Source organism: Thamnophis elegans, chromosome 12 (assembly GCF_009769535.1).
Source record: "Thamnophis elegans isolate rThaEle1 chromosome 12, rThaEle1.pri, whole genome shotgun sequence".
Lineage (NCBI taxonomy): Eukaryota > Metazoa > Chordata > Lepidosauria > Squamata > Colubridae > Thamnophis > Thamnophis elegans.
In genome coordinates this window covers 39,232,335-39,253,133 of record NC_045552.1, presented here as the reverse complement: position 1 = coordinate 39,253,133, position 20,799 = coordinate 39,232,335, and the positions used below count along the sequence as shown (strand labels likewise).

At 40.2% G+C, this 20,799-nt stretch overlaps 1 protein-coding gene across 1 annotated transcript in view; it reads left to right on the top strand.

Annotated features, from left to right (window-relative positions):
• The window catches only part of ALG13 (ALG13 UDP-N-acetylglucosaminyltransferase subunit), a 77,111-nt gene that overhangs the window by 21,450 nt on the left and 34,862 nt on the right, over nucleotides 1–20,799 (top strand). Inside the window, exons 6-14 of the mRNA XM_032228528.1 lie at nucleotides 647–730; nucleotides 1,871–1,921; nucleotides 4,666–4,712; nucleotides 6,445–6,517; nucleotides 9,499–9,580; nucleotides 10,681–10,861; nucleotides 12,276–12,351; nucleotides 17,057–17,162; nucleotides 20,056–20,120. Coding sequence (XP_032084419.1) covers nucleotides 647–730; nucleotides 1,871–1,921; nucleotides 4,666–4,712; nucleotides 6,445–6,517; nucleotides 9,499–9,580; nucleotides 10,681–10,861; nucleotides 12,276–12,351; nucleotides 17,057–17,162; nucleotides 20,056–20,120 — 765 coding nt within the window. The remainder of the gene's footprint in view (nucleotides 1–646; nucleotides 731–1,870; nucleotides 1,922–4,665; nucleotides 4,713–6,444; nucleotides 6,518–9,498; nucleotides 9,581–10,680; nucleotides 10,862–12,275; nucleotides 12,352–17,056; nucleotides 17,163–20,055; nucleotides 20,121–20,799) is intronic.

The window sequence follows — 20,799 nt, the reverse complement described above, 5'->3', positions numbered from 1 at the left end:
CAAGAAACAATGGGTGGAAACTAATCAAGGAGAGAAGCAACTTAGAACTGAGGATAAATTTCCTGACAGAACAATTGATCAGTGGATTAATTGACTCCAGAAGTTGTGAATGCTCCAACACTGGAAGTTTTTAAGAAGATGTTGGATAACCGTCTGTCTTAAGTGGTGTAGGGTTTCCTGCCTAGGCAGCAGGTTGGACTAGAAGACCTCCAAGGTCCCTTCCAACTGTTATCCTATGCTTACCCCTTATCTAGCTAATTTGAAATAACTATTTTGGCTAGAAATGACCCAAATACCATTTATTGAACAACAAACTGTCTCAGAATCTCACCAAAGAAAGATTAAGGCTAAACTTGGTAAATTTGTATGTTTTATGATCCTTGAATTTACTATCAAAGTAAAGGATCCTGCTTATCGCTGCTTTATTTTTGTTTCTGTTTGCAGGCTCTTAAGATAAGGAAGCACATTAATCACATTCCAAAGTTACTTAATTTGAATGATTTCCTTAACATTGTTTTAAACTTTGAATTAATAACTCTGATGCTTCAGAACAGAAATGTAATTTGCACACAGATCTATTCTGCTTCATGAAACTGTAGTTGGTTCATATTGCCCTAAATTTTAATTGATATATCAATGTTTGTAGGTTTATGCTTGTCAGATTCATCACATGGCAGTCAGAAATGCTTGTGTTTCCTACATGAGGAAAAACCAGATAAATTTTGAGGCTGTGAGTATATTTGTTTTTGAAGTATGTTTTAAAGTATGCATATATAAACCTCTCCAACCATATATAATTTATACATGTTTGATTTTTAAATTGATTTAACTGAGGAATTAAATCCTAATTTTTGTTATATAGCAATTTTCTTAGCTGCTCAGAGTTGAGTGTCAGGCAATATTGAAGTTTAATAAAAATAATATTAGACCAAATCATTTCAGTATGTAGGATCCCTGCTGCTTTCTGAGCTTGGTGGTTTTCTTGCAGACTTTTCACTACCAAATTAGATAATAATATCAGTGCTGGAGGGGAGTGGGTTTGCATTTCAGTATGACTGACACTTTTAAATCCATTTGCAGATATCTGTATAGGCACACATATACTTTATTGTGTCAGATCTCCAAATCAAGACACTTTGATGTAGTGAGTTGTGTCAGTCTTTGGTGGTAAAAATCAGAAGACACTAGCATCTTTCCAAATGTTATTAAAAGACACACATTTTTGTGAGCTGCAGCTCCCTTTTATCAGCTGCATAAAATAGTTAGCCACTGTCTATTTGATGGAGGGAATTGTACTTTGCAAAAACTTATGTTACCTGGAAAAAGTGTTATAAGCTCCTGATATTTTCCACTATAAATCAGCTCAGTTTTTCTCCCATTTTATTTAGTAATTTCTTTCATGTTGCAACATCTGATAATGTATTTACTGTGATGTTTCAACATGAAATCATACATAGATGCACAAGGCACAGTTTTGGTCAATTAATTGTGTGCTGTAACCATGTATCAGTGTGAGTCAGTGGCTGTGGAGTGGCTCAACTGGTTGGGACGCTGGCAGGAGATTAGAAAGCCCATGTTGGAGAGCTGCTGTGGGGCGGGGGTTGAGCTCTCGTCTTTCACTCCAGCTCCTGCTGGAGACATGAAAGGAAATCCCCAACTGGGTTGTCCCCAAGGTGGCAGAGATATCACCAGTTAATCCTTTCAACCTGGAAGTTCTTCAGAGCTGCTAACATGAGTGCAAAGTTTTGGCTCTCACAGATTGGTGATCTAAAACCTGAGTTGAAGGTTTTATTCAGAATTTAGGATGATGGGTAAAAGCAAAATCACTAATTGCATTCCCTTTCTCTCTCTCTCTCTCTCTCAAATCAAGTATGTGGAAGGCTCATTTGAAAAATACTTGCAACGACTTGGAAATCCCAAGGTAAGAAAGATTTGGTAAATCTATATTCATCAGAACCGCTGACATCAGAACCGCTGAACAGAAGCCCTTGAAAGTTTGAAGCAGTGTAAAATATAAAGCTGTACAAATAATCCTTGACTTACAACCGTTTGTTTAGTGGCCATTCAAAGTTACAATGGCTCTGAAAAGAGTGACTTATGACTCATTTTTCACACTTAATGACCGCTGCAGCATTCAGGTCCTTGCTAACTGGCATGTATTTATGGTGGTTGTATGGTCCCAGGATCATGTAATCACCATTTGTAACTTTCCAGCAGGCTTCAGACAAGCAAAGTGAATAGACTAGACTAGACTAGGATAGGATAGGATAGAATTCTTTATTGGCCAAGTGTGATTGGACACACAAGGAATTTGTCTTTGGTGCAGATGCTCTCAGTGGACATAGAAAGACAAAACACATTCATGAAGAATCATAAGGTTACAACACCTAATGATAGTCATAGGTTACAAATAAGCAATCAGGAAACAATATCAATATAATTTGTAAGGATACAAGCAACAAAGTTACAGTCCTGTAGTCATAGATGGGAGAAGATGGGTGATAGGAACGATGAGAGGACTAATAGTAATAGAAATGCAGCCTTAGTGAATAGTTTGATAGTGGTGAGGGAATTATTTGTTTAGCAGAGTGATGGCATTGGGAGAAAAATCTGTTCTTGTGTCTAATTGTCTTGGTGTACAGTGCTCTATAGCGTCGTTTTGAGGGTAGGAGTTGAAACAATTTATGTCCAGGATGCTGTAAATATTTTCTTTTTGACTCGTGCAGTGTACAGGTACTCAGTGGAAGGCAAGTGGGCAGTAATTGTTTTTTCTGTAGTTCTAATTATCCTCTTCAATTATCAACTTCAATGATTTGCTTAACAACTGTGATAAGGAAAGGTTTCAAAATGGGACAAAACTCACTTAACAACTGTCTTGCTTAACAACAGAAATTTGGGGTTCAAAAGTTGAGAACTATTTGAATGTGGGATTTTCCTTACCTAGCATTTAAATTCAATTTGGTTTTGTTTACTGACCAGCCTATGCTACAGATCAATTTTTCCCAAACCAGATGGCATATATTTGCTTTATTAGTTATGATGCATGGACATACATACATGCTGTCTGATACATACAAGGGTCTTATATGGAGAAAATTCCTATTCAGATTTTAGTCTTGCAAAATAGTAATAGTAACTTCAAAAGTGAAATGTAGGTCTCTCTTTTTCCATCAAACAAGTTATCTTTTTTAATAAAAATGTGGAAGCTGACATCAACTTTACTACTGCATTTTTCTTGAGTTATTATGCTCATTAAACAAATAAAGTAATACATTGATGCTATAATGCACCCATTTCCCTTGCATTTCTGTGTAACCCTTGCTCTTTAAGAAAATAGCGTATTTCAATTTACTTTTATGAAAATGCTGATATCCTACCTATTGGCTCAGGGGAGTTTTGGGGTATGTGATTGAAAATACTGTAATTTTGGTCAAGTGACTGTAGGTGCCCTGTGACATTTTTGTGAAGATTGGTTGTAGGTCACTTTTTTCAGCACTGGTATAACTTTGAATGGTCACTAAACAAATGGTCATAAGAAGTTGAGGACTCTCTCCAAAGTAACCAATGTTGGATAGTCTAATTCAGGGGTGTCCAAATTTGGCAACTTTAAGATTTATGGACTTCAATTCCCAGAATTCCTCAGCTAGCATGGCTGTCTGGGAAATTCTAGGAATTGATAAGTCTTAAAGTTGCTAGGTTTGGAAATCTCCTGGTCTAATTTGATTCAATGAAATGAAATTCAATGGTGAAAAAAAGTAAGGTTCTATGTTTAGGCAAGAAAAACAAAATGCACAGGTACCGTATATGTGATACCTTGCTCAATAGTAGTAACTATAAGAGGGATCTTGGAGTCCTAATGGACAACCATTTAAATATGAGCCAGCAGTGTGCAGCAGCTGCCAAAAAAACTAACTCAGTTCTAGACTGCATAAACAGGGATAGAATCAAGATCACATGAAGTGTTAATACCACTTTATAATATCTTAGTAAGGCCACACTTGGAATACTGCATTCAGTTTTGGTCGCCATGATGTAAAAAAGATCTGGAGACTCTAGAAAGAGTGCAGAGAAGAGCAACAAAGATAATTAAGGGATTGGATGCTAAAACATGAACGGTTGCAGGAACCTAGTTTAATGAAAAGAAGAACTAGGGGAGACATTATAGCAGTGGTCCAATATCTTGGGTTGCCACAAAGAAGAGGGAATCGAGCTATTCTCCAAAGCACCTGAGAGCAGGACAAGAAGCAATGGATGGAAACTAATCAAGGAGAGAAGCAACTTAGAACTAAGAAGAAATTTCCTGACAGAACAATTAATCAGTGGAACAACTTGGCTCCAGAAGTTGTGAATGCTCCAACACTGGAAGTTTTTAAGAAGATGTTTGATAACCATTTGTCTGAAGTGGTGTAGGGGTGGACTAGGAGACCTCCAAGGTCCCTTCCAACTCTGTTTTTCTATTCAATCATGTAGCTGCTTGATTTGGGACTCACTGCTATGTTTGAATTTTCAAGGAGACCTCTCTGTGGCGTGCGTTATGGTAATCTAACATGAACATTTATGCTTGTGTCATTAACTAGATTGAGCAATAGATGAAGGCTTTTGTTGGAGTCACCCCAAAATTGCTATATTGCAAAGTAATCACTTCATTTCCCTTCTGTTAAACAGGAAAGTGCTGGACAACTTGAGATCAGTGCCTTCTCCCTGATCTATAAGTAAGTACTGTATTACATTTTCAAATGTCATAACAGGATCCCTCCATATTATTTAAATAAAATATACCTCCCGCAACTTAATAGAAGCACAAGTAACCTAAGAAAGTATTCATCTGTTTCATCTGTTCATTTGTTCCTTCATAGACATTAAAGAATTTCCACCACTTACAGCTCTTAACTGTAAAAAATGATCTGAATCCATGTTGGAATAGGACATAAATCTATTTGGCAATTACTAAACTGTTGGCTTTAACAAGAATTTATTGGGTCTGTCTTAAAAGTAGCATAACTTCATTTTCATGGATCTGTTTGTGATTTACATGCTGCCTTTTAAATAAGCCTTTTCAAGATAGGGTACAGGCAAAGTGCCATAAAAATACCATAAAACCCGTTATCGAAAATTATAAATTAAAAGCTAACTAATAGAAGCAACTTCCAAGGATTTTGTAGACATTTAGCTATCAAATTAAAACTGCAGAGACATTTTATCACAGCAGGAATGGGAGACCAAAGGGGGAAAAAATACTGAGTTGATAGAAAGTATATGAGAACAGTTAATCAGTGGAACGGCTTCCCTCTGGAGGTTTGAAGAAGAGATTTCATAGCCATTTGTCAGGAATGGTATAGGGTCTCCTGTTTGAGCAGGGGTTGGACTAGAAGACAGAGGTGGGTTATTACCGGTTCAGCAAATAGGTAGTAACTTGGCTGCACACGTGACTGTACTGGTTCTATCCTGGACACTGCCATCTTTATTTTCTGTTCTGCACATGCGCGAAACAATCTTCATTCTCCCTTTTTAAATGCTGTGTGCATGCCAGTCCCAGAGAGGTCACAGAGATGGGCCGTTTTTCACAAAAACAGAGGCGATTTGCCTTCCCCCAACTTCCAAAAGCACTCTGCAGGCTTCAGCAGGGCTGGGGGAAGGGGAAAATGCCCCCGTTTTTGTGAAAAACTGAGTGTGCGTGAGTAACGTCAAGTTGGCCATGCCCATTCAGTCACATGCCCCTCCATCTAGCCACGCCCGCCGAATCGTTAGTAAAATAATTTGAAACCCACCCCTGCTAGAAGACCTCCAAAGTCCATTCCAGCTCTATGAATCTAAGGTGAAGAAGATCAACTAGCTTTTGTCTATGATTCTATGGAAAAACTGGGATGGTATAAGTCTCCGGCCTTGAGCATGGGGTTGGACTAGAAGACCTTCAAGGTCCCTTCCATTCCCTGTTCTATGTTCTATACACTTTTATCTTTCCATGATGGCTTTGCTGCTAAAAATGTGTTGCAGCTGCTTTGACTTCTGATGGATTAAATAAAAGGCACCTTGCAACTTGCAAGGAGTATTTAGTTTTTAGCAGAAAAGCTACCAGAAGCAGCACTGTTGGGAAGCCCTGGCAGCTGGGTCAGTGGGCAAGTGGGGGGTGGAAATCCAGTGACTGTCTGTCTGGTGTGCACTTCTGCTCTGGAGGTTGCACAAACCTAACTCACTGGAATAACCACAGTAGTGTGTGGGGGAGAGGGTCTTCTTTCATGAGCCAATTATTTTGCTTGGTCAGTTGGCTGGACTAATAATCTACTAATGTCTTTGAAATTATTGTTGCTCTGAACTGAAGAAGCTTCTTGGAGGAGAAGCGAAACGTCTTCCAAGAAAAAACAAGAAACTCCAGTTGCCTCTTGAAAAAACACCTTTGGGGTGACTTATTTTTTTCTTCTGTCTCTCACCCTTGCAATTATCTAGTCGAGACTTCATTCTTTATCGGCACCCTGGAAAACCTGCTACTTATGCTACTGACAACGGCTTTGAGGATAAGGTAAGTGAGCTTGACCTATGAGAGAAAAACTGAAGGTAATACTCTATGCATTAGATCAGTGATGGCAAACCTTTTTCGCCTTGGGTGCCAAAAGCATGCTTGTGTATTATTGTGCACATACGTGTGCCCACTCCCATAATTTAATGCCCCCCCTGCCTTGACCCCAGCACATGTGCGTGTGAACCCCCCTCCTGCTGCCCTGTGCGCGCATGGCTTTCTTGGAACCTGGGGAGCAGTGGTGGGTTTCAAATTTTTTTAGAACCTCTTCTGTAGGTGTGGCCTGCTTTGTGGGAGTGGCTTGCTGGCCATGTGACCAGGCGGGAGTGGCTTGCCAGCCATGTGACAGGGTGGGTGTGGCCAACTTGTAAAATGTGGTGAAACTCACTTAACAATGCTCTTGTTTAGCAACCAAAATGTTGGCTCAGAAACTCTGGCATTGAAATGTGCAAGACTTAAAGCTGTCAAGTTACAAGACGCTTGTGCCCCTAACCCTTTAGGAAAAAAAACCCTCAGGGGTGTTCAAACTTGACAGCTTTAAGACTTGTGGACTTCAACTCCCAGAATTCCTCCTCTCACTCTTCATCTTGATGATGTGCGGATGGGCGGGGGAGGGAGCTGGAACCCGTTCTAAACGGCACGGTAGATTTGTGGAACCTCTTCTATAGAAGAGGTTAGAACTGGCAGGAACCCACCCCTGCTGGAGAGGGCCCGTTTTCTGACTTCCGGTGCCTAGTAGGTCCGTTTTTCGCCCTCTACAGGCTTCAGGATGCTTCCCTGAAGCTTCCGGAGGGTGAAAAACAGCCCAATGCGCGAAGTCTGTTCCTTGAACTTCCGGTTTGCACATTGGGTGGTTTTTCACCCTCCGGAGGCTTCAGCGAAAAATGGCCAAAAATTAGCTGGCCAGTGCACACATGCGCGTTGGACCTGACAGCGAAATGCCTTGCGTGCTTTCAGAAATGGCTCCCCGTGCCACAGGTTCGCCATCACGGCATTAGATAATAGCAACAGCAATAGCACTCAGACTACTATACCGCTTTACGGTGCTTTATAGCCATCTCTGAGCAGTTTAAAGAATCAGCCTCTTGCCCCCAACAATTTGGGTCCTCATTTTACCCACCTCGGAAGGACGGAAGGCTGAGTCAACCTTGAGCCTGGCAAGATTTGAACTGCCAAATTGCAAGCAGCCGGCAGTCAGCAGAAGAAGCCTGCAGTATTGCACTCTAACCATTGCGCCACCGTGATGTGCAAATCTATTGTTTCTAGCTTCCTCGAGTACAAAATCACTCCAGCGATTGGGAGAGTATAAAACTTGTTGTTAATTTCCAACTCCTGAAGTGAGACATTTCAGGAACTTTTTTGCGATAAATAATGCAGAAAAAAACCCAAACCACCTCTTTGATAGCTCCAGTGTTCATTGTGCATTTGCAGATATATATATTTTTAGTGGGGGTGGGGAATGGTGGCCACAGTTTATGTATCATGAGAAGATTGATGAGAACAGAGATTGGCCAAGCAGCATTTGCAATGAGGTTTTTTGAATTTTAGCCCAAAACTTTTACAGTAGTGTTCTTTTTATTTTACCCAAATAACGATTCATAAGACCTTGATAAAATGAATTGGTTAACTATTACTAATACAATAGTAGCTAGAAAATATTTGCAGCCAATGTTTTTTTAAGTTTTCTGATCTAAAACCCCCAGAAGAAACTCTTAATTTTTCCACAAACCATGTTCTATGACATATTCATTATGGCTTATATGACTGCACAGTTTGTCTAAAGAAATTTGCAGTTTCTATAAAAAGGTCTGATTTTAAAAGCATTGGGTCTCATTTAATTAAAACAAAACCTGAAGGACGATACATATTTTGATGACTTGTGCTGTTGGCAACTGAGTTGGTAAAATGCTAAGTATGCTTTCTACTCATTGCCCTTGTTCCAATTTAAATTTTCCATGCCCAGATACAATCTTGACAAGTTGTGTACCCTTTAAAAGAAAGTGCTAATTAGCACAGGATTAAGCTGAGCTGCCGAATACTTCTGGCGGATTTGCTATAGACCCACTGATGTTCTCAGTCAGTGATGAAATAATGTGTGTGTGTGTTTGTGTGTGTATAAGCAGGCTCTCTTCATGAAACCTTGTTCATCATTATTAACACCTCTTAATGAAAAATTTTGCTGATGGATTTCTCCAAAGATTTATCAGTTACTCGAAGTGTGCGGGACTTTGTCACATATTTTCTGAGTGTTGAATGTTTCATGGTAGCCTTATTGCCAACTAGAATTGTATTTCAAAATTGTTAACTGTAGAAATTTAATAGTTAATATTATGAAGCTGATCTTTAGGCCTGGGCACAGTCTGATGCCAGTCTATTAACTTTGGGCATTGAACTGCCTATTGGCTTCTGCATAAAAGCTTTAAATGATTCATTTCACAATTTCACAATTATAGTGAAAGTGTCAAGTATGTGCCATCATTTTATTTGCATCTGTGATAGAAGAACAGTATAGTAGAAACAGGATCCTATAAACTTTTAATCTTGTTCTAAGGTGAATATTAAAAATATGCTGTCCCCTTAATACCATACCATCATCATATCCAAATAATTAAAGTAGGACATTTAGAAAGAGTTAATAGATTAACAGTATCCTGATTAATTGGACAGCTCTTTCCTTGTGATATATAACTGGATGCTGTTCAATCATACAAATCAATTTACGACACAAAATAACAACATTTGCAAAATGTGCTAAGTAAAATAATACCATCTATCATACATTATGGTTTTCTCTTATGCATAGACATAATTTTAAAAGAACCCTTTTTATTTGAATGTAAATCATTTTTGCATTTAATCTACAAATGGCATTTAACTTCTATCAGTGGGGGAAGCATTCTGACTGTTCTTCTGTATGGTGATCAACACAACACATATTTTCATAGTCCCAGAATTATTTTTACAGTAAGATTTTTGCCTTTCAGATTCTGCTGTGCTGTTCAAGTAATGGCCATTACGACTCTGTGTACACTAAAAAATTTCAAGCCAATGCTGCAATCTGCCAGGGTAAATAAATCATTGCCTTTTCTATCCTACTACTCTGTTTTAAGAAGCATAATAATAAATCTATCCCATGTGAAATGTTAGCTAAGAATATCCCAGAAATCCCCTATTTTTAAAAGCATATTGCCATTATCAGCCATTTAGTTGTGTCTGTCCCTTGGTCGTTCTATGGAGCAGGACTCTCTATCCCCCTATTGTGCATGTCCTCCTTCAGATCTGCCTTGGTCATCCCGGTGACCATCCTTTATAATTTTCAGCCAATGGGTGCTAGGTTGGCCCCTTCTCTTTTTTCTGCTGATCACTCCCAGCATGATTGGCTTTTCGAGTGAGTCAGCTCTCATGACATGACCATAGTATGACAACCTCTGTTTGGTGACCTTGGTGAGGTTTGGTCTAGGGCAGTGTTTCTCAACCTTGGCAACTTGAAGATGTCCATACTTCAACTCTCAGAATTCCCCAGCCAGCATTTGCTGGCTGGGGAATTCTGGGAGTTGAAGTCCAGACATCTTCAAGTTGCCACGGTTGAGAAACACTGGTCTAGGGATTATTTTTGCAGCCCAAGGGATGTGTAACCATTGTGTAACAGTTGCCTGTTCAAAGGTGTTTGGGAAGTATCTTACCTGTGGTTGGAGGAAGAAAAAGGAGTTTGGAAATGAAGAAAGCTAAAAAAATAAGTAAATAATACACTAGTTAAGTTAGTATGTGTACAATGAGAATAATGATGTTTAATGTTGATATGATATTATTACTAGAAGATATTAAGGAAAAAAATGGAGAGTTTTATAATGCTTAATATATTATAATCTTAGGCTTAGGGAAATAATGTTAATATGAATGTGAAAGATGTGGCAAAAGAGGAATGATGTTGCACAGAGATGTGTGTACCCAGACGACACACTCCATAAGGAAAGATGGAATGTTTATTTTTGTAATTAAAAAATAATAAGACTCTTAAGAAAAAAAGGTGTCCACCCTTTTCTCCTATCTGCCTGTTTAAAGTCCACATTTCACAGTCATAAATAGCAATTGGAGAAAAATTATTGTGTTAAAAAGTGTTCCAGCTTGTAAACATTTTATAAAGATGCAACTCTTTGTTTGCCTAGCTGTCCTGTATGAAATTCTGTACAAAAATGTCTTCAAAGTGGATGAAGAAGAATTGAAGACTGCCCTTGAGATGTTTCGAAATGGGGCTAAGAAAAACAGAAACAGTGCATCTGTTGGCAGCGAAGATGCAAATTTTGATTGCCTTCCTGACAGGGCATCCAGAAATGTTCCGGAAAAGAGGTACGCTCTGAAAATTAAAGAATTACAGTTAAAGTCTCAGTAGATTTCATGAGATGGTGTTCCAGAGCATCTTAACATCTCATGTCTAAGCTGGGAAAACTCAATAAGAGGATTGATGGTCAACCCTTTTGCTACCTTTAGCACAACTGGCTGTTCCCAATTTAGCAGTCTTCTTTAGTAGTCAGCCAAAATGAATTTTTCCAATGAATTCTGGAAGTTGCTCTTTAACAAATTTAAAGAGAGGGCACACTAGGTGAAAGAAAGCTGCTATTGTTTTGACCGAGGCTTCCTTAGAAAGCAAGAAGCAAAATCTTGGTCCTGACAAAACCTCTTTTATTTACACAACTGTGAATTCCTTTCATTCACAGTCAGCAAGGCTTAGCAAACAGTCTTTTAGAGGAATGTTTATCAACATGAACCTTATCTCCTTTGGAGAGCTGCCAGATAACTAGTTACCAATTGCACGGCAAGGCAAAACGTGGCACAGAGTCTTTTATAGTCACAAACAGAACTTTCTGGACTGAATGAACAAATTGTTTCCTGCAAAAACCCACTCCCTGTCCTTTTTTGTTTCCTATGGGAGGGACCAATCACCTTCAAGGTGTGGCTTTACTCTTAAGTCGACCCTGCTTTCTTAGTTGTCCTTGTCTTCTGGCAGCTCTGCGCATGTGCACTCTGGGAACAGGCTCCAGCTGTTCCTCTGCCTCACTGCTGTCTAGCTCCCTCTCTGCCTCTGACGCAGAGCCCTCGTCTGAGCTTTCCTCAGCCCTCAGGACTGGCCCATGTTCCTCCCTAACCACCTCACTGTCCAACTCTGCTGCCAGTTCCTCTGGCCACTGCCAGACCACAACAGCTATCTGGGATGTATCTAGAGATAAAGGATGGTGTGAACCCAACCCAACCAGCCAAGATTAAAAAAGCCAGAATTTACACAGCCTTCAGGATAGTATCTTGAATGGTAATCTTAGGGTAGATATAGAATCTTAGAATCTCCAGGAGAAATGTCCCAGACTTTATAGTGACTTCATTCAGGTCATCTTCCTAGATTGCTCACCATCTGGGTTGAGATGCTGTTTATGAAACAAGCCATCAACTGACTTTGCCTCTGCTTTGCGTTTGTTGATGGCTACTTTCCCTTCCTTTCCTAGCCTCCTTTCAGTCTCTCACGGATTGAAACTCTCCCGTGGTGATTGCAAAGCTGCTTGTCATCAGGTTGTTTTTGTAGGTCAAATTCTAAATCCAGATGGCGACACCAGGGAGATGCTTCCCAGATCATTCAACACTGGGTGGCACCATAGTTCTGCTGCATTTTGCTTTTCCTGCTTCTGGGTTTCAGCACTGGACAGCAATGGATAGATATGGTTTGCCTATTTTTTCTTTTTCCTTTTGATCCAATGTGTCTTTAATTGTTTAGATTGGAAGATTGGATAGATTTTGATTCGGCCCACCCAGCGGAGGAAAAATGCAAGCAACTTGCAGAGGAAGGAAAGGTTTGACAATTTTCAGACAATGAGATTCCATGTGTGTAAGCATCAATGTAGCATATATGCAGGTATCTATGTAGCAGGAAAAAGAGAACGGTGGCTCAGCGGCTAAGACACTGAACTTGCCGATGAGAAAGGTTGGCAGTTTGGTAGTTCAAATCCCTAGTGCCACATAACAGAGTGAGTTCCTGGTACTTGTCCCAGCTTCTGCCAAAGAAAAATAAGAACCACCTTTGATGGGAAGGTAACAGTATTCCATGCGCCTTTGGCGTTTAGTCATGCCAGCCACATGATCACAGAGACATCTTCAGACATCTTTGACTTTGAAACGGAGATGATCTCCACCCCCTAGAGCCGGCAATGACTAATGACTAGTGCGAGGGGAACCTTTACCTATGTAGCAGGAAGCACTGTTTCATGGTTTTACCTCTTCTTCCTTTTAACTTTGCCTCCTCGTCCTATGCTACGCTGCTCTGGTTAAACACTTACATGTCTAAAATGTTTAAATTCTGGGGAGGCAGATTCAAAGCTGGGAAAATAACATCTTGGAAAACTATACTTAAGGTGTCATTAACGTACTGCTTGCTTTCCTGAGATGTGCTACCTAAATGTGGCATTTAAATTTTCTGTTCTGAAGCCTTTCCTGTTTTATAGAGTTTTTTTTTAAAGCAATGTCTCATTTGTCATGTCCCCCCTTTCTCTGTATATAGTTTTTTTCAACTCCATGACTTCTTTTGGTATAACAATTATAGAGCCATTCTCTAGCTTTTTATCACTCTGCGTTAAATTGCTTTTAGATGTCTGGATTTGAATTAACCTCAAGTAGTCCTCAAATTACAACTAGAATTGAGGCCAAAGTTTATGTCGCTAAGTAAGAAATGCATTAAGTAAGTTTTGCCCCATTCTACGACATTTCTTGCCACATTGGTTGATTGCGGTTCTTTTCTGTATTAAATGTTTTATTCATTTTCATTTTCATTTTCAATTTTATACATTCACTTATATACGGGATATTTGCAATAATAATAATATAATAGTAAGAAAAAAAAAAAAAACCCAACCTAAACACAACTCATAAACCCAACCTATCGCTTTCATACACCCCTTCTTCTCCCCCTCCAACTTTCCTTTCTCCCTCCAACGATCACCCCTCCTACTTCCCTTTCCCCTCCTATCTTCCTTTCTCGCCTTCCTCACCCTCCTTCCCCTCTCATCCTCCTTACATTCCCCTCTTCCTCCCTCCTTACATTCCCCTCTTCCTCCCTCCTTACTTCTCCCTCTTCCTTTCCTCTACTTCTCACTATGGTGCATTTCTCTATTCCTTACGCCAAAAAGAAAAAAGAAAGGAAAAAAGCAATAAGAAAAAAAAAGAGAAAAATAAAAAGAAAAGATAAGGAACAACAGTATACAAGTGTATTCTTCTTATTCTATATATTGAAACTATATCTCCACCCACCCACCCACCCCCAATGAACCCCCCTCCCTAACCCCCTCCGACTTCCCAGGTCACACACCCGGCACAGTTCAGTACCATTCACCTTCAAAATATCTTATTAACAATAATAATGAAAATAAAGTAAAAAGAACACTCCGAAAAAGAAAAAAAACAAAAACAAAAAAGTAAATAAAAAAAAAATTTGAAAAATCTTTTGCATTATGCTCAGCCTCCCATCATTCTTAAAATTTAAACAGTGTGAATCATTCCATTTATATTTTGTCCTCGTCCCTTACTTCTTTGATATTTACCCCCATCTTCCTGTAGACTCTCCAGATAGCCTTTCTTAACCTTATATTCAAATATTAGTTTATACAAAAATCAATTTATCTTCATACTTTCGCTACTCATCTTCCTATCCTTCGTTTCACGTCTCCATTCCTCCCAAGCCCAAATTGCATAAGATTAGGATCTCGCTCTTCACTTTAAAATCCTGAGCTTTTTATGTTATACTTCAGACATGTAAATTCGTAAAATGTGTGCCCAAAATCCATACCAGTTCGTTCAATCCCAAGATCCCTTCATCAATATCCCGCTCCACCTTCCTTTCTGCCCCACTCTTCCCAACTCCATTCATCCCAAACCGCAATTCAAATAAATCTTAGTCCCCACTTTCCTCACAGAAAACACTTCATGTGAAGTTTGGAGGTTGATTGCGGTTCTTAAATTAGTAACAGGGTTACTAATTGGTTCTGAACTCCCCATTGACTTTGCTTGTTAGAAGGTCGCAAAAGGGATCACATGACTCTGAAAGCCATCTTTAATGTGGATCAGTTGCCAAGCTTCTGAATTTTGATCACATGACCATGGGGAGGCTGCAAAGATGTGTGAAAAATGGTCATAAATCACTTTTTTTCAGTGCTGTTGTTAACTTCGAAGGGTCATTAAATGAACTGTTGTAAATCAAGGACTACCTGTATAACAGGGTCTCCAACCATGGCAACTTTAAGACTTGTGGACTTGAGAATTCCTCAGCCAGCATGAAATCTGGGAGTTAAAGTCTGCAAGTCTTAAAGTTGCCAATGTTGGAGTCTGCAAGGACCTGCCTTGCCCCCCACTCCCGCCCCCAAGAAAGCGTAGACTCTTGAAAACCTGGTATTTCAAATGGAATCTTTTTACTGAAGAGGGGTGAAAGCAAGTCAACATTCAAAGCTGGCTCTGGGACCCTCAGGCTACACAATCCATGATAAGGAAATTATGAACCCCTCCCAACAGTCCTGATACAGATTCCCACCAATCCGCAAGTGTGAAAATGGGTTTGTACCCGCCTCTCTAATTAACAGATAGGAAGAGATTTTCAGGATGATCTTCCAGAGTTGTAATTCACAGGGCTCTTACACACACACACACACACACACACACACACACACACACACACACACACACACACATCCTGCATTCCCCAAGAGGTGAGGATTTCCCAGACATCTGAGGTGCCAGGCAACGTTTATAAATCAGGTGAAAGTTTATACAAAAAGACAAGGCAAGAAATAGGATACATAAAAAGGAGAAAGAACAAAATGTATCAAATCCAACCCCCTCCTCCTTCATCCACTGAAGAATGGCAGGTACATGGATTTGACAGAGTCCACAACTATAACATAACTTTGCACCATTCCAAATATGGGGGATGCAAGCCCATAATGTAGTTTATCTAAACTCAGATAACTGATGGGTTTCTTTGCTCTTTGCCTAAACCCAAAGTAATGTCTCCCTTATGATTTAAGCAATCCTTTGGGAAATTGAGGCAGGACCCAGGACTAGGAATGAGAAATCAAAGTTGCTCTACTCTTGTTTTACTGTGTCCTGTCTGCCTGGTATAGGGGATTATTTTTTGAAAAGGGCTCTGACCAGGTCACATATTTTTCTCCTCAGTAGAATATAAGCAAAATGGCAACATAAAAACTGGAAGTGGGACTGGCCAACTATGAGTTGATGTAGTTTGTCGCTTGTATGTGTGAAACTTGTATGTAAATCTTTGTCAGAGTTTGTTGCATAAATTCAAATCCAGAAGCACATTACAGATAACTGATGCAGCAGGATTTCTTAACTTCTTGATATACATAAGAATAGATGAATAAATGTACAATACCAACAGATGGTTCTTCCAAGTGAACACAAGGCAGGAGAGTTACAGGCAAACACAAGCAGTTTCATTTCAGCGGTCAAGCTCAGACACCACTTGTTTACTTCTCAGAGCAGCAGACTGCTTAAGTTTCTCTTTCAATTCTCTGCACACTCAGATCTGTTTAAGCTCCCTTTGGCTGATTTAGTTGCTATGCCTATTCATTGGCTGACCTTAGCTCAAACTAGCCCAAACTATATCCTTTTTAAATTTTGTGGTCGTTGGCTATCAGTTATAAACATAATTCCCAAGAGGAGAGGACTGCTTTACACTTTGTCTCCTGGATTGGAACACACTCTAAATTATTTCAAATAAAAGCAATTAAATTAGCTTGTCTCCCAGCCTCCGAGATTAGTGAAGTGTAAAAAAGCCTAATGGTTCAAGGTTTTTTTATTCCACTGTTGTACTATTTGATATTTATCTTCTAATTGCCACGTGTAAGTTGAAATTCACATAGTCTTGGGTGGTTGCTCACCCTAGAACCATGATGGCGAACCTATGGCACAGGTGCCAAAGGTGGCACGCGAAGCCATATCTGCCGGCACGCGAGCCATCAGCCCCAGCATGCAAGCATGTGCCAGAGAGCTGATTTTCGGCCTTCCAGAGGGCATCCCCCGGCCCCCAGAGGCCCTCCAGAAGCCAGAAATTGATCGTTTCTGAACTTCCAGTTGGCCCGTTGTGCCTATTTTTCGCCCACCCCGGGCTCTGGAGGCTTTCCTGAAGCCTGGGGAGGGTGAAAACAGCCTCCCCTGCCCCCCTGGAGGAAACACCAAGCTCCGATTGGAGTGACGCGTGTGAGGGGGAGTGTGTGTGGTGGGTTGTGCAGGCATGCAGGAATGCACTTATGGGTGCCGGCACGCATGCATGTTATTGTGTACAAGTCCTCTCATTTTTGGCACCCAACAACAAAAAGGTGAGCCGTCACTGCCCTAGAATATGGGAAGCTATGTGTGGCGATTAGAAGATAAATATCAAATAGTAGGTGCAAAGTGCAAAAGAGTAGATAGGTTTGAGCGTTTCCTTTACAGTTGGCAGGCTGAAAGCCATTGTAGCCAGCAGCTCTTCTAATTTGCTCCTCTTCAACTTCACAGCCTCCTGAAAACCCAAGAATGCCCTTTCCCTACAAAGTATTGAAAGCCCTGGACCCTGAGATCTATCGGAATATAGAGTTTGATGTTTGGCTGGAGAGCAGAAAAGGTAGGTTTGTCTTATGATTCATTTTGAGCCCTGGTGGCGCCGGGGTTAGAGTGCAGTTCTGCAGGCTGCTTCTGCTGATCACCGGCTGCCAGTAGTTTGGCAGATGGAATCTCACCAGGCTCAAGGTTGACTCAGCCTTCCATCCTTCTGAGGTGGGTAAAATGAGGACCCAGATTGTTGGGTGCAATTTGCTAACTCCGTAAACCAATTAGAGAGGGCTGTAAAAGCACTGGGAAGCAGTATATACTGTATTTTTTGGACTATAAGATGCACCATGATTTTGAAGAGGTAATTTTTAAAAAAAAGGTTTTGCACTCTGCAGGCCTCCCAAACCCTCTGCACGCCTCATTTTTTGCAAAAAAAGGGGGGCCGGCAGAGCTTTGGGAGGCTTGTAGAGTGCTCCTGGGGCTAGGGGAGCATAAATGAGCAAAAAACGGGGCCAATTTTCGCAAAAAAAGAGGGCATGGGGAGCTTTGGGAGGCTTGTAGAGTGCTTCTGGGGGCTGGTGGGTCAAAAATGTGCAAAAATGGCCATTTTTTGCTTGTTTTTGCCCTCCCCAGCTCCCAGGAGTACTTTGCTAGTCTCCCAAACACTCTGCACATCCATTTTTGCAAAGGGGCAGCGTTTTAGTAAGCCACAGATGCTGTATTCAATATATAAGACACACCCAGATTTTCACCCTCTTTTTTGAGGGAAAGAGTGCGTCTTATACTCCGAAAAATACGGTAAGTCTAAGTGCTATTGCTATTGCTATTTTGCACTAGAAAAATCTGTTCCATACCGTTGCACTTGATGGCTGAATCAAGCAGAGGTGTGTCCAATAGGATGAACACAGCTGGCCTAGCAGCTGAAATCCCAGTGCATGCATATGAAATTCTCCTGTTAAGAATTTGCTGTTTCCTGCAACAGTCATAAAGTACAGCTAAAGAGTTGTTTGTCATGAAAACATGTTACCCAATCAACGTTGGGCTTAATAAATGCACAGTTCCAAATGGACCTTGGAAGTTTTCTTCCTGGGTTGTAGTTGGTTAGTTGATAAGACCCTCTGCAAAACCTATGTATGTAGGCCATGTTTCATATGCTGTCTGCTTTAGCAAAAGAGTACTCTAGTTTACAGGGAAGCGGTGGCTCAGTGGCTAAAACGCTGAGCTTGTCAGTCAGAAAGGTCAGCAGTTTGGCGGATCAAATCCCTAGTGCTGCAGAACGGAGTGAGCTCCCATTACCTGTACCAGTTCTGCCAACCTAGCAGCTCGAAAGCAGGTAGAAATGCAAGTAGAAAAATAGGGACCACCTTTGGTGGGAATATAACAGCGTTCCATGTGCCTTTGGCATTGAGTCATGCCGGCCACATGACTACAGAGACTTCTCCGGACAGCACTGGCTCTTCAGCTTTGAAACAGAGATGAGCACCACCCTCTAGAGTCAGGAATGACTAGCATATATGTGCTAGAGGTACCTTTACGTTTACCTTTACTCTATACACTACAGTCATCCTTCCAACAGTCATCCTTGATCCTAATGTAAATCATGTGCTCATGGGGATGCTGGAAAAGCTGTAACTCTGAAAAATGGTCATAAGTCACTTTTTTCAGTGCTGTGGTAGCTTTGAATGGTCAGTAAGTGAACTGTTGTAAGTTGAGGGTTATCAGTATTGGGAGTACTAGCCTAGAAGGTACTAGGAGATGCATTCTTAAAACATCTGCAGAGCACCAGATAAGGGAGTTTGCATATATCCAACAATATATCAAAAACAGGGTGGGAGCTGTCAGCAAAAATCTAATTCTTATTTTGGAATTGTTTGACTTATATTTTCCTCTATCTAACTGGAAACAGCTAAGAGGGAATGAAGCTTAGAAGCTTTAATTATGAAGTTCACAGTCATGCATGAATAATTTCATCCTGTCTGTATTAGCTCGTCTGTTGTACAAGGAATCCTTGTTTAGTGACTGACTTGAATAACAGCTTGCAGTTAAAATGGTGATTAAAAAAAAGTAACTGCAACCAGTCCTCTAATTTATGACCTTCAAAAGTCTGTCAAGCAAAGGCAGGCTGAAGTCAGCTCATAAGCAGAGTCATGATTTTGTGTAATGACTACTTCATTTAATAACCAAGTTTCTGGTCCCAGTTGTCACTAAACAAGGACTATCTGTACAGCCTTCTCATTTATGCACTCTCTATTGTTGAACAAGAATCCCTAGGCAGCATGTGGAGACTACTGCATCCAGTTTTGGTCACCACACTATAAAAATGATGTTGAGACCCTAGAAAATGTGCAGAGGAGAGCAAACAGGATGATTAGGGGACTGGAGACTAAAATATATGAAGAACGGTTGCAGGAACATGGTCTAGTGAAGAGAAGGACCAGGGGAGACAGGAGAGCAGTCTTCCAATATTTGAGGGGCTGCCATGGAGAGGAGGGGGTCAAGCTATTTTCCAAAGCACTTGAAGGGCAGACAAGGAATAATGGATGGAAACTGACCAAGGAGAGATTCAACCTAGAAATAAAGAGGAACTTTCTGACAGTGAGAACAATCAACCAATGGAACAGAAGTTGCCTTGGGAAGTTGTGGGAGCTTCATCGCTTGAGACTTTCAAGAAGAGACTGGACTGCCATTTGTCAGAAATGGTGTAGGTCTCCTGCTTGAGTGGTGGGTTGGACTAGATGACCTATAAGGTCCCTTCCAACTCTGTTAATCTGAGTTCTGCATTGGAGAAGGCTGTATAGATGTAATATTCATTGGGTATGCAATGAGGTCCTTGCCAGCTGCAGCTAATATCAGGAAAATAAGCCAGTTACATAATATTATTTTCCATGCAAAGAATTCTACCATCAGATTAGTATCCATGAATGCTTGATAAATAGCTTAAGTTTTCTTTTGATCTTCCTTTGTAGAACTTCAAAAAACAGATTACTTGGTGTTTGCTGGAAGACAATACTATTTAGGAGACAAATGTCAGGTTAGTGCTTTGTGTTTATTTAGTAAAGATAATTTGTTCAAAGCAACTTTGGACTTGCTCTAATTAAACTTACTGAATGCAAACTGTATATTTGGACATTGTGGAAAAGAGTTCTTTAAAATCATTTGCAATCAGCAGAACAAATTTTCCTTGGTTTATTAAACAATAAAATTACTGGTTTCTGATCCTGACCTAAATGACTCATTTAAAAATGCTCTGTCAGAAGTAGGAATAAGAATAGGAATAGAATAAAATTCTTTATTGGCCAGGTGTGATTGGACACACAAGGAATTTGTCTTTGGTGCATATTAGAATATAATAGAATATAATAGAATATAGAGTATAGAGTATAGAGTATAGAGTATAGAGTATAGAGTATAGAGTATAGAGTATAGAGTATAGAGTATAGAGTATAGAGTATAGAGTATAGAGTATAGAGTATAGAGTATAGAGTATAGAGTATAGAGTATAGAGTATAGAGTATAGAATGGAATTCTTTATTGGCCAAGTGTGATTGGACACACAAGGAATTTGTCTTTGGGGCAGATGCTCTCAGTGTACATAAAAAGACAAGATACATTGCTCAAGAAGATGGAGGAGATGGGTGATAGGAACGCTGAGAAGACTAATAGTACTTGTAATGCAGCCATAGTGAATAGTTTGACGGGGGTGAGGGAAT